A 24312-nucleotide genomic window follows, 5' to 3' on the forward strand; every position below is an offset into this window, starting at 1 on the left:
AGTACAGGTGAATAAATGTGGCAATACACATTTTGGGGTCAACTTACAAGAAATGCAGATGTAAAATGTAAAAGTGAGATCAGAGGTCAAATATGACTACAATGTAACATTTAATATTCCCATGTACCAGTATAATTTCCTACATGTTGCCAGTACAAACAGAGGCAGTAGAATTTCAATCATAGTTTTAAAGATAAAACACATGAAAGTTTGACCTTATTTGACCTTGAACAGCTGACATGTTGAAGAAGATGTCAGCGGTTTAAAGTGGCATGATATTTAGAATCCCTATATAGCTTTCCCTATATGGCCTAAATATCTTTCATGTCAATACATGCAATGGCAGTAAACATAGTTTTAATAAATAGCTTCATTATTATCACTTCAGATCAATCTATTGACCTTGAAAGAAAGGTAACATTTCAAATGTTGATATCTTATATCTTTACACAGTACTTTCTATATGTTGACAATACACACTAAACTTGTAGCAATCACAGTTATATGGCTTTTTTTTTTTTTTAATTCAACCAATAAATCATTAAGTTCACCTTTAAGGCCTTGGTGGAAGCATCGTGTTTACAGACACTCACACAAAAGCTACCAAAAAGACAACCTCCTTGGTGGATGTATTCATTTCAAGTAATGGAGACGTTTATAAGTTAAGTGAAAAACTAATATGATACAAGCTTTAATGTTTCTGTAATATGCCAAAACCATATAGAGTATGTCCATATGGGTTGATAAGTAACCGCAAGTGTGTATCTAATGTATCTATTAGTATAAACTCTCTGCACCATACTCATATGGATTTGCTGTCTAATCAAAAACACAGCAGTCAAGAGAAGCTCTCACTTGACCGCGAGCAAGAGAATGCCAAAGTAGTTGTCACAGAAAAAAAAATCAGTCAAATAAATCTTCATTTTTATAGCCCCCTGTATGTTCAGCAATGATTTCATCAAATTGGTGGGCAAATATGGCTTAAAAACACTGTACTCTTTGTTCCTTTGCATTTTTCATTTGTGCTATGAATACATTTGAGACGGTGCGGTAAATCTGGTTCTTTATTCCACATCAGCGCTCTACAAAGTGTGCTATATTACTGCTCTCTGATATTGCTTATCCTGGGAGATCTGTCGTGTCCTGGGAGTTTGCTGTTTCCAAGGTCTACCAGCTAGCATAACATAAAGGCCTAAGAAACAGCAGAAAACACAGGGAAATTTTTTCAAATGGAGTTTATTAAGATAATTTTGACAAAACATATATTTCTCTGAGACAACACAGAAGTACACGGCATCAGTTGAATACTGTCTCAACAAATGGACTCATTTTAAACAGTAAAAGGCTGCCAACTCCAGAACAAAAATAACACTGCATCTTATACTTGATAAAATAAAAGCAGACGTTTTGACACATTGTTACAATTTCCGACTGTTTGGTAGGAATACAGGTAAGAATCCAATCGCATAAATGTAGCTGTAGTTCCTATTGTAACGACACACCCGCGCACACACACAGAGCACGCATACTGTGTATATGCGCACATATTTCATTAACTGTGTAGAGAAGTGAGAGCTTTTGTGAGAGGTAACGAAGGGATCTGCAGGGTTAACACTGAATTAACTGACAACCTGTCTGATTCTACTGTCAGTGCTTAGACAGTTACTGGGGCTGGTTTAACACAGGTGCAGGATAGTTATTATAGAAAAAAAGTCTCATGCTGCAAACGCTTCCACGAATCTAATGAAAAAAAGTTTGTAATAATAGCTGCATTTTGACTATTTTTGGTGCCAATGTATCCTGGTAACTGTCAGTGCTGAATATTTAACTGTGATGCTACTGTTTAGTGAGACATCCTGTCTTCAGAATCCAGAATGCACTTCCCCCTCACACCCAGTGAAGATAGTACAATGAATACAACACAATGTCAGGATGTCAGTTTGCAGAGATATCTCGTGTTTTTGGACAGCACGGGACCCTTAGGGTGAGGGCAAAAAGTGAAACAGGGCTAAAATCAATAAACCATATGTACTGTGACGTGATGTGACACACACTCTCTGTGATTACAGAATAAAAACCTATATGAGATTCAAAAACAATTGCTATACAGAATCAATGTGCATTTTATATGTGCCATGATTATGAATTGTCCCAGTAAATTAAATACATAAAAGAACAAGTCAGGTTAAAAAATCATTCAATGTAAGATTATCATACAAAACTTACAAAAAAAAGGATAAAAATGACATATAGACATTACATACAGGTTTACCTCCTTATATTGCACAAATACTCAAGTGACAGCTTGTACTGGCCCTCTTTGTCTACAAAAAATATACAAAGAAAATCAGGCATGCACTGGAAAATGTACATGCAGACACACTGAGTAAGAGAGAAAATGTGGTTCTGCTACATTGCTCACATACAAAGAAAAGACATTTTACAATGTTGGTGGTTTGGAACATTTTTAAGATCATAATTAAAGGTGAACAAATTCTTATAGCAAACCAGAAGGAGAAGGAGGATAAGCATTTCTCATTTGAATTTAAATAATTCCTAGGTCTACACACACACACACACACACACACACACACACACATATATATATATATATATATATATATATATATATACTGTATATCCTCTGAAAAACTAGGCACACTTCATGTTTCAAAGCTTGAAGAACCACCCTTAGCACTATAACATGTAGTAATCTTCTCTTTTCAGCTGCACTGCTGTAGATCTGCTAATGAGCTTGTACTGCTGCATAACCCAACTTCTAAACTAAATAAAATGCTTTGGTATAAAGAGGAGATCATGCTTGATCTAATGACTACAAGGTGCACAGGTCCTGTGATTTAAAAACAAGCCCAAATCATAACCCCTCCACCGCCATGCTTGACAGTTGGTAGGAGGTGTTTCTGCTGATATGCTGAGTTTAGTTTTTCCAAAGTCTTGTGGTTTGCTCAGATGTAAGAAAAGCAAACGTTATACCTCCCGCTCAGTTCTTTTTAGAAAAGAGGCTTTCTCGTGACATGCTATTTTTGTTCAGTCTTCTTCTAGTTGTATCTTCATGAATTGTAACATGCTAAGTGAGGCCTGAAGAGTTACAGATGTTTAGTTTTTGTGCAATCTCTCTCACTTTGCTGTGAATTTACTGGAAAACAGTGGCATTTTAAAACAGAGCTGATTGCTGACCAAATCGCCAGAACTACTGCTTTTACAGAGGTGGTCACACTTACTGATGGTCAGTTAATCAAGTGCATTTGACTAGCAGCAATCTGGCTGCTACTTCCGCTCTTAATTCCTGAGTAAACAGTAAGGGTGTACTTTTTATATATACATCATATATATGTGTGTGTGAGAGAGTGTTTGTCATCATAAAGTTTGACATATCACAGTTTTACTACTTGTGTTGATGCAATGTACTGTAAATGCAAAATTACCAGTATTTCTTTTTTCTGCTTACCTACCCCAGAGGTGATGTGCGATGGCAATATTTAGAGGTAAAAGAGTGGCAATAAAATACTAAACTCATTTACATTTGTACATTAAAATAAAAAAGTGGGTTCACGGATCAACCGTCACTTTACAGTTGTAGACACACCCCCCCCCCTAACATCCTCATCATGCAAATATGCAGCATAAGTCTAACATTAGCCAGGCAGTGGCTGATGCAGCCTATTAAATGTGGAAAGCAGAAGTTAATATTGATAACCACAAACTAATTTCTTACAAATGACAGCTTCCATATCTTTACACAGGTCATGTGACAAATGAAAAAAAAAAAAAAAAGATTTGAATTTTTATAATAGTATGCATGGAGCTGAATTCAAATTTTAATACATATACATACATTCAGAATATGGTCTTACAGTACAGTTGCAATTGATACTGCAGAGTCACAATGGGCTGTGTTCAGAGCTGATTTAAGTAGGCAGTTAAAGTTAAAAAGTTAAAGGTCAAAGGATAAGTGGGGGGAGCTGTTTTCAGGGGCAAATTTACATACACGTGGGCACATTCGAGCACAGCCATCTCATTTTTTTTCACATTAAAAAACAAAACATTTAATGTGTTACATTAGCACTTATATTTATTATTTTAAAAAATGATCACCTTTTCATTGAGCCTGTACTTCCCACCTAAAGCAAGGTCATGGCATGGGTAACAATAGCTGTTTTTTTTCTTTAATGCAAAATCTCTGATGCATTCGTGATCCACAGCATCAGTTTAATGACAAAAGCCCTTTCACACCCTGTGCACTCATCTCCAATCAAAAAACAGAGCAGAAAATTACTGCCTACATTTTGAATAAAATGACACTGAATATAAGAAGGTCAGCTGGTCTTCATGTCAAGTATTCAAATGTAAGTACAATATACTGTTAACACTATAAACAGTGCGCTTAATTCTGCTGGGTGATGATTACACCACCCTGAAAACACCAGAATGTAATTTAAAATAGTCTGTTGTGAAAAAAGTACAGCAAATTGTCAGGCCGTGGTGATAGACGTGGTGATTGATGACTCTCATTAGAACGGATATTGTAGTGTTTTAGAACTAACGCCTAATTACAGCCATACTATTCAGTTCTGAATACAGCCATACGTCTCTACATGTGACACTTTGGACAACTAAAGGTACTGACGTCTTAATGATTCAGTATTAATTGCAACCTGTGAGCCATAAATGATAGCTTTGATTGTACTTCTTGAGCAATTAGTAAATATATCTTCCAAAACACATTAGTACAGCAGCTTTGATTCATCTATTAATAGCATGAAAATGGCACCATAACTTTGTTTCATAGGCTACATATGACCGAAACAGTCATTTTAAGATTCACCTAAAGTGACACAGAATTTATAAAAAAAGAAAGAAAGAAAATGAAATTCACTACAGATATCTAAGTTTAATCTTAGGTCTAGACTAAATAATAAGAGGTAGCTGTTAACCATTAACCTTAAACTTTATTTAAGAAAAATAGCCACTGAAATAAGCATTTTGTTGACTTGTCTGAGATCCAAACACGTTGATCTTTTCAGACCGCAAAATGCTGCTGACTAGACTGACCTAGCAAACAGCCCCTCATATTTTTGTAGCTTGATGTGAGCGCACAACAGCTTTTCATCTGTTTAAAGTATGTCTTTTGACAGGTTTTGTCTCCTGTCTGACTATTATTGTGCTGCCATCACACAAGCACAATTCATTGGAAGGAATGCAGTGAATTTCCTGTTAGCTCTTGTGGGGATATGGTTTGTTTTTCCTGTTGCTGCAAGCCAATTTATTTTTTTTCTTTTGCCCTCTTTAACTTCCTGTCTTAGAGCTTGACTTTACAGAGAAGTAGCAGAGGTGAACGTCAGAAGTCATTGATTAAACTTTGGTTACCATCGCTTAGCCCTCCCCACCGCCAATTACAAGCTCCCAGATCACATCCGTTTCAGAGATGTTATGCCAAAGATATGTGTTGTGCTTTTTAAAGGAGAATCTAAAGAAGTAGGAATGTAACAAATGCTTTTCAGGCACCGATTTAAAAAAAGAAAAAGAAAAAGAAGCACAAAACCCGTATAGGTAAATTTGAAGGAGGATGGTGGCCCTGCTGGGTGAAAATACCACATTCTCAAGCCATGCTGCTGGTAGGTGTGCTCTGGGTGCTTCCAATGCTAGCATTGGCACTGCTGTTCTCAGAGGGGGATGGGTTGGTAGAAACAGGTTGTCGCTTTGCTCCTGAGCAAGGACATCCTGTGGAAAGGAAAAACAAGCCAATAAGAACCTGCTAAAAATAAAAAAGAATTGTTAAAAAATAAGAGTCCTTACCAGGAATATTGACTACAGTTGAATTCATCTCCAGTCCAGTTGGGTACCCTGAATTAAGGAGAATTGGACAATTTCAAATTCAGACATACATCAATTCAGATCTATTCTGGAGTCCAAACATTCTGTCCTCACTCATAAATTTACCTGTTTTGATTTTGATAAACCACAGCGCTCCAACAAGTAATACCCCAATCAGGAACCCTCCAAAGGCAATACCCAGAACTTCAGACAGGTAGTTAATGCATGGTTGGGCTGAAAAGCAGACATGCAAAAACAATGTATGCAAGCTTAAATTTAAAAAAAAAAGAAAGAAAAAGATTTACTACAACTGCTACAACTACAATTACGTTCAATAAAACACGATTTAAAAAATCTTTGGAGACCCGAAATCCTCCTTTTATGTTGTAATGCAGCTTGAATATAATATATAATATAATAATAAAATATAATAATTTCTCCAAAGAACCACTGAAAAGTCCTATTTGTTGTGCTCCAGCAGGACTACACCGGACAATCAATCAAAAGCATGTGATATACAACAATTTATATGGTGTCATAAAATACATGTTCTTCTTACAAGCTATGGTGTGTCCTTTTAATAACATTGCATTTTCACATTGTAAAGGTTTGGTAGTACACAGACAGAATTGTTTCCTCTATACCAAATAAAATCAGTCATGCAATAGGTTCATTATATAATGCACACAAGTAGAATATGTAGATTAGATTATCTCTATTACAACACAAACACAGATTCTATCTATTCACTCTAACCAAAACCAAAATCACATAGCCACATAGCAAGTGTTTTCTTTTCAGTAAGACCAATGTACTTGGTATTTTTTATGTAACTGAACTTATTTTCCATCTGAAAATATGTTCTTAATTTAGGTTTGTCCTAAATCTGCACTGTGAATCACGATGACTACAATGTAATCTTCTTAGTTCAATAAAGAATTCACCCCAACTAACCCATGTGTGTCCTTAGAGAGCATCTCTATTAAATGTTCCAGTGAGCTGCTGTTCGTACATTTATGTGTGATGCTTAAAAGTTACTATTCCATATCCTCTGTAATAGAAAAAAACTAGTTAAAGTTTATGAACTCCCTGAAATGAGAGGCTAGTTCTGCAATGTACACAGTTATAATTTACATCTCTATGAAACCACCAAATTTCAAACCCATAATCTGACAGACATTCAATACACTGGACATTTTTCCATGACTTGCCAATAGTTCATGCCTCAACATAAAGTACTATATTAACAATAATAATCGTGCCATCTATATCCAAAAAAGCCTCTGTGTTTCAAAATTAAGTGCTACTTAACCTTAATGGACGCCAGAGTCGCTCCACATAGGACTTAATGATAATCGCCATAATTCTTTCCATCTACTCCTGAAGCTGGCAGACTATCTATGCATCTACTAAAATACCTTCTGAAAATCTATAGAGCATACATACAGTGCTATTTATCACCTCCCAAAACTACAGCCAATGTTTTGGGTGAGTCAGAATTTTTTTTAAAGAAAATTGAATTTGTCCTGTTCCAATGTAGCCATACGAATTTTGATTAATAACCAACTTTGCAATTTCTAAAGTTTTCTGAGCATGCCATGAGCTGGCTTCCGCTACACAAGAGACTTTTTGGCTAACAAAATATATTAGATAACCTATAACCTTGAACCAGTAGTTATAAAAACAAAATACTTTCCCTCAAAGCAGCTCTGAATGAATATGTACCGGGGCACATCAGACGTCCAGCATACTTGGAAAATGAAAATTTTTCTGTACACTACCACAATGGATTTTTAAACTTAAAAAAAAAATCTATTAAATTTAAATGTGATTGAAGAGAAGATTTTCTGCTTTAATTCAAAGGGGTTTAACAAAAGTATTGCATTGACTGTGTGAATCCATCCATTCTCTTATGCTTATCAGGGTCGCACAAGCCTATCCCTGCAACCAGAAGGCGAGAGGCACACAGAAAGGCCCCAGCCAGATGGTGAAGTCCAGCTCGGGACAGTCTTGTGGTGAGGCAAAAAGTGCTAACCTCGTATTAAAGCCATTTTGTACATTTTTGCTCACTCTCTGGTCTCACCTGGCCTGCTTGTCAGTTAATTATCCAATGAATCAAAAATGAATGAATTAAAATACAGACGGTTTACAATAAGGTGCAAACCACTGGTTGCACTCAAGGTTAGACTTTGCCAGAAAACATCAAAAAGACCCTGCAGAGCTCTGTGGGGGAATATTCGTTGGACAGATGAAGCTAAGATTAACTTGTATAAAACTGATGGGAAGAGAAATTTATGGAGAAGGAGAGAGAGAGAGCTCATGATCTGAACCGCATCATCTGTCAAAAACTGTGGAGGCCATGCTATTGCATCTACAGCTGTCAGTGGAACTGGGTCTGCTGATAGCAGTCGCAGTTCTAAATTCTGAATTGTACCGTGCTGTACTCAGATTCACTCAAGCCCCGCAAAACTGATCAGATGGCACTTCACAGTGCAAATGGATGATGACCTAAAACACAAAGTGAAAGCAAGAGTTTCTCCGAGCAAAGAAACGGAATATTCTTCAACCCAGCAGAGCGTGGTCTTTAGTTATTAAATACTAAACTGAAGGCAGACCGACAAACACGGAGCAACTGAAGGTGGCTGCAGTAAAGCCTAATGGATCATCTCAAGGGTGGAAATATCTTGAGTGTTTGATTTAAAACCCACTGTGGTAGTTTATAGAGGCAAAATGACAAAAAATATCATTACCCACAAACTGCATCAACCAGACTGTACATATTGTAACAGCCTAGCAATTTTTTTCTCTAGTTTTAGTGGGCTGGCAAAGCTAGAAATTAACAACCTTGAGAAAGACATCTTTTCAAAAAGGCTGCACAGCAGATCACTGACAGTTCTTCCCTTCTCTCAAACATCACAGTAAACTCTAACCCTCATTTGAAGATGGGAAAATAAACAGATGTTCTTAAATGTATTAAAATTTCCAATGACAAACAATGTTAAAAACTTATTGCTTAGATCTAAACTTTGATTTGTTCAGTATCCATCTGACTGGCCTGAATTAACTGTCAAATTGTTTACAGAATTTGCACCAAAATCAATATCTAGGAATGTAGTGAAGCTTTTCAAGGCTGCAAATAAACAACCTTGTCCCAAACCATGTGAGCTGTTAGAAGTCCCCACAAGAGCAGAGGCAGTATGTTATGTGTTATCTATCAAGAAAACCACTGCGTAAATACCGGCTTTCCCTCCTTCCCCTCTACTGCTGCCTGTAGAGATTTTCCCACAAGTATCCAGAGCAGTAGGAGGAAACTAATCATCACCTTTCCATGAGTTTCTCACCTGCCTTCTGCTGCCTTCTGCCTCTGGGTTGAATATGCTAAGCACTAATGCACAAAACATAAAACCTCATCAGGACATAACAACCAGAAAGCAGGAGCTTGCTTTGCAAAGACATAATCCTACTTAACACAGTATGGTCATTTGACTAATATCTGTGTGAAGCTGAATCGTGTCTGCATAAAGTCGTCATAAGGCCAAGACACATTTAACTCTAAATTAACGCAGAAATTCTCAGTGAGTGTGTGTGTTTATGTGTGTCATTTCACATATAATGTGAACCAGAGCACTGACACAGTGACATCTTGTGGGCATTTGGGCTGACTGCATTCCAGGCAGTCAGCCCAGTTTGTTGATTTCACAGCGAAGGACATTCCTAAATGAGTGAGAAACATCACAGCAACCTAAGTAGGTTTTCCCTAGAGATGTTTTTTTCCATTATCAATTGGTGTGCTAGTTTGTATAAGTGAGACTTTGACAGCAAAGCTGAATAAACAAGAGGAGGAAGCAGAAGCTTCAGTGCAGGTGGAGAGGAGGAGAGAGACAGCATGCCTGCGCTCAGACTCCCTGTAGCCCTCTGTATGAAAACTACCAAACAGGAAAGATTGCTGAATGGAGTTCATAGTCCTGCCCAGTGAAGGCTTGCAGCAGACTGCAGTCTGCTAGTGCTGCTAGTATACAATAACCCTTGTATGTCTGACACTGGCTAATGAAGTGAACAGACGTACCAAACAAGTGTGTTACTTTAAAGTTAGATCTCTCAATTTACCCTGGTCTCCAAAAAAAATACACATTTCTTTAAACCATATAAGTCAAAGAAATGCAGAGAGAATCAAGGAAGAGGACAACCAGGACACAGGGAAGCATGGATGAGTAGTTTAGGCAGCTTCCCCTGCAATACTGACATAAAAACCTTTATCTTTCTTCTCTAAAAGGACAGGAAGCATAAAGGCAGCTTAAGGCATGAACAAACAAATTACAAGTTTTACAAAGACACTTCATGTGTCCTTCCATTTATTCAGCTTCTGCTTCCTTGTGTCTTCTTGTTTAGAAATTGATTCATCTAAAATTTCCTAGAAATTAATCATAACGTGTGGCGACGGTACTTTCTTTTAAGAAAGACATCTTTTCTTGTTTGAGTCAACTGTGTTGATTGGTCTGACAATAGCACAAAGCTCAGTGCCTATGTTAGGACAGCAGCGCAGTCAAACCCCTTGGAAACACAAAGGACTTCACCCCCCCTCCCCCGAGGGTCATTATTTTTGATTGTGGCCACAAGGTCAGTCTGCAGACCTTCCTAAAGGACGAGGGCCTGCCCCACAACCCCTTATGTGCCTCACTGCATATCCACTGTTATGACAACAGCCTGTGCAGCATTTGTTTTGCACTGAAAGCAATAATAGGAATGAAAATTATTGCAGCAAGCAACAACACTCTGACCAAGCACCAGACTAGCAATTAAGTCCTGAAGGCATAAAAGGTAATTTAAAAGTTTTGGTATTTCTGCTTAGAGGTTGGAGAGTTTATTCTTAGAGAGTTAAATATAAAACATTCATCTGTCAAAAATTTATTTTAAACTCAAGGGGACATTGGGACTTTTTTTTGCAACTTTTTTTTGTTTATTAATTTAACGAAATAAAAAAAAAAAATTCATCCACATGTTGGAGTTTAAACTGAACTCACTTGGGGCTTCTGGGCATGGTTGGGTAAATTCCAAATTCCTGCTGGCTTTTCCTCCATATGCACATTGCTAGGGAAGAAGCAAAAACACAGCTCACCCAAAAGTGTCCATAGGTTTGTCATACAGGCAGATTTTCTGAATTCAGAGCGACTGAGTTAAACACATTAAAACTGTAAAGTGTTGTATTGATGTGAAACATTAAAAGTGGTTGATAAATCCTTACCTCAGTATAACAAAAGCTGACATCACATTCCATGTCCCATGTGGTGGATGAAAGCTCCTGAAGCTGCTCTATGGAGAAGGCGAATCGAGCTCTGTTAGGACAAGAATTTGAGGGGCAGTCCACTGGAAAGAAGGGCAGGTTTTTCTCTGCAAGGCACGAGCCTTTGGATCGCAAAATACATTTGGTCACCTTCCAAGTCAAGACTAGACTCCCTAAAGTGTTTCCAGAAATCTGCAGAGAACAGAAAAGAATTCAAAACAAAGATGATAAGTTCAATGTGCATTAGAGGATGAAGGACAATCTGATATGTTAAACAGTAAGCCTTTTTGTTGCATTGTAAAATATTTATATTTAGATAGAAAAAAATTATATTTAATTCAGTTTGCGGACTGCAGTTAACTAAAAGCAGTAACTGTGTGATGGGTGTCATCCCTGTAATAATTTAAAAAAAAGACCACAAAGACAAAAACATTGCCTATCACTTATTTAAGCAGTGAATAAATGCAGTTAAAAAAGTAAAGAGAGTTTTACCTCTGCAAAAATTCTCTTGTTGGTCTGGATTTTGGTGTTAAAGTCTATGGGCGTCTGATAGTCTGCAGAGGTGTACAGCATTATCACCATGGGGATTTGAGTGGGGGAATTTGTCGCAACAGGATTGCCTGGTGCCGGAACGCTTGGTGCAACTGAGCGAGAAATTAAATTAAAATAGGTCAACAAAAATTTTTTGCATGAAACAACTGTATCACTGTTGATGTTCTTGGATTCTTTCTGAAAAACAAGAGTAGCTCTGTTACTGAGAACTTAAATGACCATTCAAATTACAGCATAGTAAAAAAATATATATATATACACCAAATGCAAGAATGTTAATATTTAATTTGTTATTGCTGTCATTATCCTACTGATACAGTACAGTCTCTGGGTTTGGTAACATGTATTTTTTGGGGAGGTTATTGTATTTTGCAATACTCAGTCTACTCTATTTTTGGTAAAGCTTCCAACATAAAGCAAGAAGAATGCTTTCATTTTATTGTCTTACCTGTTGGGCTCTCGTTTTTCTTAAGAACCAGTGAAATCCTCAATTCTTTTAATTCCAATTCAGTATAGCTGGCAAAAGTAGGGACTTTAAAATGGTCCAAAGCCATCCTTTGCACATCTGATGCAGTATCACTAGTCAGTGTCAACGCAGGGGGTATTTTGTGCGAGGCTGAGGCATGATTCAGCGTTATTTCATTGTTAGACTGAAGAAAATGAGGACAGGTTAAGATAAATCAGTAACAATGCGGAGGTAGACATGATAACTTAAATACCTGAAGTCTTTTTCATCTTAATAAATAATATCTCACACATGGTGCATGCCATAAATACTTCTTGAAGTATGAGACTTTAATATGTATGCTTACAGCAAACGAAGTGTGTTGTGGATTGATGAAGGTCCACATGGTGCCCTGAGGACCCCTCATGAACACGCGGGTCTGCTTCTTTGCATGCACGTGCAGGGATACATTGCTGCAATAAAAAATTAAATGTCACAAGAAAGATTTTGCCAGTAAATATAGCTAAAAAAAAGCATTTTATATTAAGGTTTACCGAATGCTGGAATTCTCTGCGATGTTTATAATATGAAGCTCAGTTTCAGGACTTGAGGCCTGCTGCTGTGGGAAGCAAAATTTGCTTGGATTTGATTGAATCTTCATGAAATGCTTCTCCAGCAGATCTTCAATTTCAAGTGTACAGATTGGAGAGCCTGGCTTGGTTCCTGTAAAACCATAAAACAATTACTTTCTATCATTGGTCGTCCAATGGTTCAAGAAAGACACTGATGAGCTAATCCCTAACCAAGGACTAACCTGCTTTGGGAGGAACATTAACACCTATCATTTACTGCTGTCAAACATACTCCAGCAGCAGTTTTGAAGATACACACAGGTGGTTCAAAGGTGTAACTTGCTACAGTGCTCCAAAAGTTTTAGAACACTATGGCTGAATTGTGGGTTGATATACGTTTCCCACAGCTCCTGACACCGCATCATCACACTAATGGGCAAGCGGTGTGTGCCAAGAATACTTAATGTGTGTTTGGAACCAAAACACATGGGGAGAAATGGCTCATGCTATAGGACAGGGTTGCTTTTCCCCACACTTTTATTAAATACTACAAATTGAATGTGACCAAGTCAAATTCAAGCTGGCTGCCATTGCTCCATTTGCACAGAGGATTGGAGCAGTCTTCTTCTAATTACTTAATATCTTGTCTGTAGCTCTTCTAACTGTAATTCAAAAGTAGCTTCATTATCATTGCTTAACACTTGTCTTCTGCAAAAGCAATAGCATGACATGAATTTGAAATCACATTTCAAATTTGACATTGACGAATCCCGAAGGACATGCACACATTTTCTACTCTTGCTGCTCGGCGAGCCCGTGTCTCAGCAACATATTGTTGTGTGTCATTGCACAGACTTTTCAAACACCTACAACAAGGCCTACGCAAATGCACCTAACACCCCAATGCAGGCAAGGCCAAATGATACAACAAAATAGAAATGTAAAATGTTCCACTGCTTGAGTAATTATCATGCCCTTGTGGAGCATGACTCAGTTACAACATTAGCTAAAACTAAGCAGGCTGAAAACATTCTTTTGCTTACAATTTAAATACGGAATTTTCAATGAGAGAAAGCACTGCTTGAAAGGGAAGCTGAGCTCCCTCGTACTGTAACACATTACACAGAGAAGGACAGGGAATCATGAAGACAGATTCAAACATAAATCCTTAAAAATACTCAAAATTATAATAGGAATGGAGCACAAGCAGCCGTCGTTATTTCAGCCCCACCACTGTTCACTTCTTTTTAAATCCATCTAAGAGCTCTGTGTTGGCTCAGACTGCCTTAAGGAGGCTTTGCTAGGAAATAATTGTGCTTGCACTGAGCATCCTGCTGCTACTGCTGATGGCAGTAACATCCCATAATATTCCTAATGTCCAGCTTTTAGTCATCCATGAATGTTCACTTTGAATCTGCGTTGTTTTGTGCTTCCATCTTCAGCATCAATGGTCACTTCTCAATTGCTTCTCTTTCCAAATGTTCTGCCATATGTAATGACATCTTGTCAGCACTAAAAAAATATGTTGATTAGTCCTCAACACTTTAGCCAAGCTCAAGATTTTCTCAGACTACTTAAGATTTTAACATGTTGTGCTTGTTGCATACAGCTTTATAGAAAAAACAAAATAAAATGTTTTAAAAAATCTGTCGCAGCTGTTTGTTTTGCTTTTAATTCCTCTGGCTTGTCCACCTACAAATGCGTATGAAAAGCATTGGAAATCAGTGCACAGATGACATTCAGTAATAGAAATCTTGCCTATGAAAATGTTCGACTCAAAACAGCTTTTTGGTGCACACATTGCTTTTTGCAGTTATTTCATCAGAAAGTGTTTTTATGCATACTTCAGATAAAAGAAGGTTAGTGATGAATGCTTTCTATAGAGCACCAGAAACAGCACCGCATCCAGCCTTGATTACTATAATGCAGACTCTCTCCTGAGTTATGTAAGCTGGAGCTGCATGATGTGCTGACTGTAATTACTTTGTTCTCTTCAGCATCCAAACATGCTGTTTTAGACCAAACACAGATGCAGATAGCATATCCTAAATACAAAAAACCCACACAGTTTCAAAGTTCATTCAAAACACAATTTTAGAGACAGATAAGAAACCTTTTTGCTGTTCTTCTGTTATCTGATGTATCTATATATATAGCTATATATCTACATCTATATGGGAGAGAGAGAGAGATCTTCATCTTTATTTCATAATGTGTGTATGGCACATTTCCATGCCTTACAAGTAAATGGATGGTTTAGAAGATGATTGTAATAAAAATTAACCCAAAATCACCTTTACACAAATGTCTCTCACCTTGTGTTCCTGTTGATGTTATATGACCCACATTACTAAGAGTAGTGAATGAAGTCACACCCCCAAACGTCTCTGTTGCCCATTTGATCAGCTCCTCCTCTTCGGAGGGTAAACCTTGTATCAAATGGAAATTTCTCTGAAAACTTGGTTCCTTGGCATTGTGTAGTGTAATTGTGGAGTTTTGGTTTGTCTGGAGAGAAAAGACAAAAAACAAATTCATTACCTTCATTTAATGCAATTTTCAGAAAGCACAGAGCCAAATCAGGTCCTAAAAGGCATGTCCACTACCCGTTGCTATGATTACACAGAACTGTATGAGTCAGCTTTGCATGTATTTTTATTTACCTCTTGTCTGCTTAGAATTGGTTAGATCAAACATATTTGGCCATCAATCTCATTATACTTTTTCTTACCCTCCACACCCAACTTTCCCCCTATTCTCCTAGCAGGGCCCTGTTAAAAAGAAATGTTTATTATGGTTAAGTGTCCACGAGCCCAGTTGCACAACCCTGTTGGAGCCAAGGTCTTTCCTTTGCTTCCTGTGTGGGGCCAGGAAATGGGACCTTTTTTAGCTTTGTGCGTCACCATGGTCGGCTGGAATCTGGCTCCATACAAGGTATAAATATATACATCCATCCCAACGACTAGACACTGCTGTTTCCTCGTCTGGGCCAATGGGAAATAATGGAGTTTATATTGTGTTTTGCATGAATAAGAAAGTAGGGGAAGGCTTTAGGAATAGGGATTGCTAAGATTGTTAAGAGTAGGCTTTTATAACCTTGATATGTAAAAATGTGCTCAATAAATAACAATTAAAAAAAAGAAACCATGGGCTCCAGGTTTATTTTGGGCTCAATCTTTAATGAATTTCTATCTAGGCTGAGTTGTTCTTCTCTACTTGAGTGCTCCGAGAGCTGAAGAAGAAAAAAAGTACTGCACCTCTTCAGTGCATTCAGTGCCACACAATGAATAGAGAACAGCTAATTTTGAAGAAATGGGTTATACCAATCCAATGACATCACTGGCCAAATAAAAGAAAATGTTATTTCAATTAGGGCTGGGCGATATGGCCTAAAATCCATATCACGGTATAATGTGAAGCATGTGTATGGCGTTATTTTTGTGCCACTATTCTGAGCACAAGTAAAAAAAATTTGAGCGCATGTAAAAAAAAGTTTGCAGGTGCAAGCGTTGCATTTTGAGGAGAAATTTATTTCGAGCAAAGAAAAGCTAAATTTGAGTGAACAAAATTCATTGCTGCGTGCAAAAAATGTATTTCAGTGTTTGCTATTATCCACACACACACACAATAGCAGCCCCTCTCGCTCAGTTTTTGCATTTGCGCTTGCTTGCAATGTGCTGCTTGTGCTCTCAACATTTCTGCCCGTGCGCGCTCAACTCTTTCTGTACACCGTTATATTTGTGCCACAAGACCAGCCAATCACAGACTTGGATGCAAAAAACTCTGATTGGCTGTTTTGGTCTCCAATCAGATCGAAATGACGAAATGCAATATCCCAGAATCCATTTCGTCCAAAACTCAAACGAGGCAGTGGCGGAGGAACACAGAGTGGCGGAGTTTGAAATATTACTCTGTCTGGGTCACAAAATAAACTTTTAAGATATTTTCATGCGAGAATGGTGCTGTGTAAACTTCTAATATCTGCTCGATTCATCAAGACATCACATATTTTTCGGAGATGCCTGTTACCCACCAGCTGGCCGGGTGGTCACTCGGGTTAAACATAATATATAAGGCTGAACTGACAAAACCACCACCAGGTATTACAGGAAAAACCATAAAGCCTTTGAACTAAAACAAACGCTGTTGTGACAGTGATGTACATTGTTGGTATATATGTATGATTTGTATCACCTTCATGTTTCCCTCTCACCACATATCTAAACCGATATCATGGCCAGCAGCTTTTACAGCTGTGGCTCCAGCAAACATCAGCTGATACTAGAAAGTAATATTAAATAAATTCTAACAACAGCTGATCAAGCTTGAACGTGCTGCTGTTGTTTAGCGCGACATCCGCTGGTTTCCTCTTTCTGGCGCAAAGTGGGCGATAAGCAAACAAGAGAGACGATCAGCTGATCATTGATCAGTTTCATGATTAAAGTAGCAACAGGAGAGGGAGGGGAGAGAATGAGAGAAGAAGAGGCAGCTGTGCACCAAAGATAGAATAACTCCAGCTTTGTGTCTTTTTTTCATTCTAGCTGAAGTCCGGGACGAATCGCGTTCCTTTTCCTCTCAATACGGATGTATTGACCAATTGGGTAATCCACCACCTTTCATTGTTTATACGTTACAAAAACAAACAAACAAACATAAAAATGAAAAATCACCATCGGCCCACCGGGCAAATGTCCGGTATGCCCAATGGCCAGTCCAGCTATGCGGTCAGCTGGTGGGTAACAGGCATCTCCGAAAACGTTAGAGCACTGATGTCTTGATAAATCGAGCAGATATTAGAAGTTTACACAGCACCATTCTCGCATGAAAATATCTTAAAAGTTTATTTTGTGACCCAGACAGAGTAATATTTCAAACTCTGCCACTCCGTGTTTCTCCGCAACTGCCTCATTTGAGTTTTGGACGAAATGGATTCTGGGATATTGCATTTCGTCATTTCGAGCTGATTGGAGAGCAAAACAGCCAATCAGATTTTTTTGCATCCAAGTCTGTGATTGGCTGGCTTTGTGGCACAAATATAACGGTGTACAGAAAGAGTTGAACGCGCACGGGCAGAAATGTTGAGAGCGCAAGCAGCACATTGCGAGCAAGCGCAAATGCAAAAACTGGCTCATTACTACAACTACCATGCCGATTGGTCCTTCAACTAGAGGTGAACACATTCAACAGATGTTTGGCATAACATAGCATCTGACCAAAATAAGCTTTTGCGTCACAAGGAAAGGGGGGGGAGGGGTTGGTGAAAGCCGAGGAAGCCTGAGGGAGTCATCAGTCTTTCTACGTAAATATTTGATTGACGTGCGATCAAAAATAGTGTGAAGGGAAACGACAGAAATAAAAGAAGGCAAGTTAGTCACGACAGACAGGGAAGGCCTCAAAGGCAGGATGGAAAGAAAAAAGGAAAGAACAATGGCAATCATTTTAATGACTACAGCGGAATTTAACTCACATTAGTATCAGTAATATCAGTTTGTTATTGCGAATTCTTCCAGTAATGATCAAGGAACCTTCCTTTTGAAATAAATGAGCCTTTCTGTTTGCTGAGGATTACAGGAATTTCTTCTTCTACTACCCATCAGTTACTCCATGCAATAATTGTATAGTGTCATGTCAGAAGCTGGGCATTCCTCCATAAAATGTTATCGGTTCGTATAAGTATTTTAATTATGTTAAGTTTGTTACAAATTGTTTGAAATCTGGTGGAGAAAAAAAAAAGAAAAAAAGAAAAGAAGCTTTTTCAACTAACAAGCTGTCACGTAAGATCGTTAAAAAATGCTGCAAGACGTTACAGATAAAACGCTGCTGTCGCCACATGTATTCGGGTCAGCTATGGGAGGTCAACAAGAGCTGTGACACTGAGCCAAGCTGTCAAGCTGGTGACGTACTTTCTCAGATGCTGACCAGATGCTGATTCTCTTACAATGCAATCTGCAGTAAAGCGCTATTATCCCCCAGTGATATGGCTCATCCCACAAAAACATCCTGCAGTCACAGGCAATGTTGTCTAGGCTCTCGACAGGACATGATACAGGATGTGCTATCACACTGCTGTCAGCATATCAGTAATTGGTGACATTCCTCCAAACATTTCATTGTTTTTCAAGCGTATCATGGCTTCTTAAAACCGACAAATACGAAACACTAACTTCACGAAAAGGACAGTGAGATTTAGCTTTTTTCTTTCTTCCTTTTTTTTTGTTTGTTTTTAAAATCCAATGTTAATTGTTCTCAAGACAAAAACAGTGACACAATCCAGGCGAAAAAATGTTTTAAACTAGAGTTTGTGGAAAGAAATAAAGACTATTAAATGCTCACTGTGATTCTACCTCCCGAGGATGTTTCAAATCTAAATTCAGTTTACTCTAAGGTAGGAAAAACACCTCCATCCTTCCTTTGGGAGCACAAAGTGTTACAGTCATTGTGTAGTTGTACAGTGCTGCACTGTACAACTAAAGTGACTTTAAAAACCAAATACTTTCTATAGCCCTCAACAGCAGGAGATGCCTAATGGTTTTAATATTGATTTAATCACAGTTATTACAATTCCTCATGAGGATAAGGGTCCTTATGTACAGATACTGCAACATTTTTCATTTAGCAACGAGGAGCTTCATCAATAACATATTTAGAAATAATAGCCTAGTTAGAGGCAATCTCATTTATTTGCCCATCTCAGTGCTATTTAAATCCTGGTTTATGTTTTTAATTACCACTGTAGCATTTTGCCTTGACATTATCACTTAAGCACACAATAGAATAAAAGTTTCAAGTTCTTCCTGGGTTCAGTCCACAAACATAATCTAAGAACAGTGTATAAAAGTCAGAATCTCCGGTTTCATTGGAACATTAATTTTATGGGCAGTGCCATCAGCATCGGCCTTCCTCGATACTCTCTAAAACTTCTCTTACGATTTTATAGTGTGGAGAGTAAAAGACACAAAATACAAAACTGCTTGCTCTTTTGTAACATTTTGCTACAGAGGGGCCACTGGGGAATCAACACTGCAAAATCAACATAGTTTACTGTCTCTCCAAACAGACTCTCAGAGCTGCACAGCTGTTTCAGCTTGACTGTGTGTGAAAACAGCTGGCGATAGACAAGCACATCTGGAGACATGTGAAAATCATGCATTACGGATAAAACTAACTACTTGTAGTGGCATCCCCACAACCTGATCTTTTTTTATGATTAGTTAGTGACTCTTTAACAACCTTATGTTACAGCTGAGGCAGTATGTGTGATCAGGGTTAAATAAAAGTGGGCCAAAAGAAAAGCAAAAAACTGCATGTGCGCACAGTAGTACAGAAAAACAAAGATGCATTACTTACATACAAGTGAACCTCGCTGTTGAGATCGCATAAACCATAAGCTGTTTCTGCAGATGTGAGGATAAGGTGCATTGGCTTTGCATCGGTCAAGTCAATTTGAAATAGGGCATTTTCCTGAAAGGAAGAAAAACACAAATTATTACAAGAATAAAAATAGAAAATCACACAATGCAGCTGTTATTTTAAAGATCTATTCATATAAGTTCACACTGAAGTTTTAAACGCAGCATCTATTTTTACAGTGGAAAGTCTGCTTTACATATGAAAGCTAACAACTTTCCAAATAGTTTGCAGGTTCAGAAAGTGTTGCAGGCAAATGATGTCTGAAGGTGGTATACATCTCCAGGTGGAAGATTGGGACTGATACGAAAGACAAAGCAATCAAGTGTTATAAATATTCAGTCACACTGTTTAGCCATATGGGAGCTACTGCACTGTCTATTAGAAGTTTTCTGGAAAGCCTTCCACGTTGTGTATGTGCCACGTAATACAGAAATAAAATCAAAACATTAAAATGTTTGAAAAGCACTTCAAGCAATGCCTCTGGCTCCCATTGTATAATTTTTGATTGTGTTATCATAAAGCAGAATGGAAAAAGAAAGGAAAACAGAATACATAGCAGCTATGCTAAATCATTTTTGGGGGGAGGAATTAATGTAGACAATGAAAAATATCCTGTAATGAAATGACAAGAATTAACCTTTAGCACACGCAAAATTGAAACGTAATATTTTCCTGGAATTCAAACATTATTACACTGGCTTAAGATGAAAAACATCACAAATGCGATTTAAGCATTTTCTAACCTGTGACATGAAGAATGAAAAGTTCTGAAACTTCAGAGAGCAAATAAAAAGACCAACATTATTATGGTCATTTTGCACTGAATCACAATTTGACAGTGCTCAAACTTTGAAGGTCTTGGGTAGAGCTGCTCACCAATTTGCAACCTTCCCTATCTGTCATTAAATTAATAGGCCTCAAGTTGACAGAGGAGGGAGATATTTTACTTGCAGCACACAAAAATAGTTCCAACCCCAATTTAATACCGCACAACTTTGATTTCATTTCCATGCTGGAGGAAATCTCAGCAGGGGGGACATGACTATTCCTTATTTTCGCAACCATGAGATGTCAACACGTGGATCGCTCCAGACACATGTGCAACCACTCATTTGAAGAGAGTCAAAAACAGGCAAGAAGAAAACAGTCTTCAAATGCCTGCTTTTGAGCTGACGCTCATATTTATGAGGTAATGTAGCTTGGTTCTAATATTACATTTCTATGCAATGCAAGGGAGGAGACATAAAAAACATGCAAAGCTATAAAATTAATTATTTACCAGATGTGCAATTAGATGCATTTGTGTAATGTATACTCTGTGTCTTGGTTGCATTAAAACTATCCCTAAAGGTGTAGTCAGAATTACTTATGTACAGTCTTATTATTAATTTATCTACTTCGTTTCATTCACAACCTGCTGCCTTAACAATGGCTAACCTTGGTGGTTGTTATGAGGCATATTACATATAAAACTCCATTAACATAATTCAACACATAATGTAATATCCAATTAACTATATTTTAACCACAGTAACATAATGGTGATGTGATTTGCTAATCACCACCCCAGTCACACTATGAATCAGCCTTAATTACTATGCTTCGCATATGCGTTTGGCAAAGCTGGTGCTGCAGAGATTTATGGATGTAAGTGGTGGTGAGTAAACCTTTTGAATGTTGAATAATAAGTCTGGGTTTAAAGACTTTTTATTTTTTCGACAGACTTAATTCCAATGAATCCCAGGTCTTTTTACTTCCGCAAGAGCCCCAAGATAATTGGGTTTAGAAAAGTGAAAGAGTCATGGATTTGTAATCAGCTCAATTTTATGACTCAGTGCATTAGAAATGAACAACAGCTTTAAAAAAGAAGAAGAAGAAGGAAAAAAAAACTTGGAAGTATTGCTCCAATGTGAGGCTTTTATGGGAGGTTAACATTCACAACTTTTTTTGACACCAAATGCTTTATTCTGTTATATTGTGTGTATTTGAAGGCAGATTGTTTTCAGACAGAACCTGTTAGTGAGACAATGAGCTTGCTGGGGAAACAGTAAGAAGCCCTCATATCAAATTCATTTACTTGATACCTGATGTTGCCAGAGTGTGATCCAAGAGAATTGTGATGAGCTCAGGTTGAAGCTATGGAAATTTTCAGGTGCATACAGAGCAGAGCAAATTAAGTCTAAGGAGACCATGGACAAATTGCCTATAAACCAAACACAGATGAATTTCAAAGACAGCCTTGCACGCTGAGTGCTATGGACAGGAGGATCACTGATATACACACACAGTGAGACACATGCTTTAACCGGTGTCTAGTACATGCAGGCTTGTGCTTAATGACTTCTGCATCTTATAAATGGGTTCAGTCCCCAGTTTGAAAGGAAAAATGTCTAAAAAAGGGTGACTGCAGTCCCAGGTGAAGATACAGTGGAATTTATCTGAATAGATCAGTGGTTAGGACTACTTATAAAAGAAACATGTTCGCTACAGGCGGAGGGTTTGGCATGAAAATAATAACTTACCACAAGAACCTGGAACACAGTGTCTAAAGCTGTTAGATATCCAAGTACTCAAATGCTGCTCTGCCCATCATAATAGCATCACACTCACTTTGAATGTAAAGATAGACCCAGTTCTACAAGTCGGGGAATTTAAAATTCCTGTGATAGCCCACAGGAAAATCAGATATCAGTGAATAAGACAGGGGCTATAAGATCATATCACAGGCCGAAAAAAAACCCTGCAAAGGGTGTTGAAAAATAATTGGCTAACATATTAGCATACCGTATAATGCTAGTTGTCTGCAACAGTGCAGAAGGTGGCCATAAAATATGAGCTACTGCTGTATATGATTTCCATGTGTCAGTCTCTATAAATGCATAACATGTGCAATACTGTGTGAATGTGGCAAGGTGAGCCACAGGAAATCACATTTTTGATTCCATCTTCTGTGCGCGGTATATATTATTAAATTTAAAAAAAAGAAAAAGAATACAGCTAGATTGCCCTGAAGACAGACTAACCTTGGAGAGGTCTGAGGTTCTTTTGTAACATTTAGTTTGTGCCTCACTTGTCGTGTTGCATGTGCGTAGAGCAAATGAATGAACGGCATTTCCTCCTGACTTCATTGTGCTTCATACAGAGATAACTCTCAGCGGTGTTTTCCTTAAATACCCCTTTCTAATGAGCTTTCTGTCTAACTTCCCTTCATCCTTTTGTGACTTTCTTTCTTTCCTTCTGAACTCTGACCCTGATCACTCACCTTTGCTGCTTTTGTTCCTGTGCTTTCAAGATACAATTGTTTTCCTTTTCAGGTTTTTTTTTCTTTTCTTCAGAGCATTTTTTTGAAGGGCCTTTGCTGATGCAGTTTCCAGTTATTCTTTTGACTCTCTCCCTTGGCTTGAATTGGCTCTCTTGGTCTCGTCTCGGCCTTGTGCCAAGAGCCCGACTATCCAAGCCTCTGTGTGACATCAATGAGTCCTGTACAAGCGGCTCCTCCCAGTGAATTCTCTCTGACTGTGTACCCCCTTGATGCTCCCTCTATAATTCTCTGTGGGGTCAAACTGTGACAGTCAACTGTTCCTGGCAGGTTGTAAATCAGTATGAAAATAAAGGAATGGGGAAGAAGGTGATAAGACAATTTGGAGGACAAAGAAAAAAGGATGCAAGAGCAAACCTCCCTTTTGACTGGACAGTCTGGCATAAGATGAATATGTTCCCCTTTCTTTTTGTTTACAAGAACAGTTTTTTTTTTTTATTTAAACAGACAGCCAAACGCAGATAAGGGGTATGTGTTAAGAGGTCACATGTCCACTTTTTTCTTGCTTTTTGATATGATAAAACGTCCACTCGTGGTCCCATCAAGAGACCAGGATATGCCAATTATGCACAGTGTTGAGTGGATCACACAGATCGCAGACCAAATTCCTTTTGTGAACTCTCACCAGTCTCAAACAGAGTTCACCTTTTTTTTAAATCAGAGAGCTTGCGCCATTCTTTCCACAAACTACACTTAGAACTTTTTGCAATTAAATTTTCTTCCTCTCCCACAGAACATAATGTGCCTAATTTTACTCTTCAGGCCTAATAAAAAGACCGAGAACCATTTCCTTTCTAATATGCTTTAAATCTGTTTTGTCATCAAACTGCATTTTCTTCTGATTTACAGTCCATTAAATGAGACTAAAGACCTGACGACATTTGCAGCAGTAACTGTGTCT

General features: G+C 38.0%; 1 protein-coding gene across 2 annotated transcripts in view; it reads right to left on the reverse strand.

Moving 5' to 3' along the window:
- Positions 1 to 1218: 1218 nt before the first annotated feature.
- Positions 1219 to 24312, reverse strand: part of eng (endoglin) — a 44754-nt gene continuing 21660 nt past the window's right edge. For both annotated transcript variants that reach the window (XM_084935340.1, XM_084935339.1), the window contains exons 4-14: positions 20030 to 20143; positions 15001 to 15190; positions 12668 to 12836; positions 12481 to 12586; positions 12117 to 12318; positions 11609 to 11760; positions 11078 to 11308; positions 10857 to 10923; positions 5962 to 6069; positions 5818 to 5865; positions 1219 to 5742 (exon numbers count right to left, since the gene is read on the reverse strand). In XM_084935340.1, the coding sequence (XP_084791466.1) occupies positions 5621 to 5742; positions 5818 to 5865; positions 5962 to 6069; positions 10857 to 10923; positions 11078 to 11308; positions 11609 to 11760; positions 12117 to 12318; positions 12481 to 12586; positions 12668 to 12836; positions 15001 to 15190; positions 20030 to 20143 (1509 nt within the window). In that variant the 3' untranslated portion in view covers positions 1219 to 5620. The remainder of the gene's footprint in view (positions 5743 to 5817; positions 5866 to 5961; positions 6070 to 10856; positions 10924 to 11077; positions 11309 to 11608; positions 11761 to 12116; positions 12319 to 12480; positions 12587 to 12667; positions 12837 to 15000; positions 15191 to 20029; positions 20144 to 24312) is intronic.

This window comes from Perissodus microlepis, chromosome 7 (assembly GCF_051167445.1).
Source record: "Perissodus microlepis isolate ML-2025 ecotype Zambia chromosome 7, ASM5116744v1, whole genome shotgun sequence".
NCBI classification, from domain to species: domain Eukaryota; kingdom Metazoa; phylum Chordata; class Actinopteri; order Cichliformes; family Cichlidae; genus Perissodus; species Perissodus microlepis.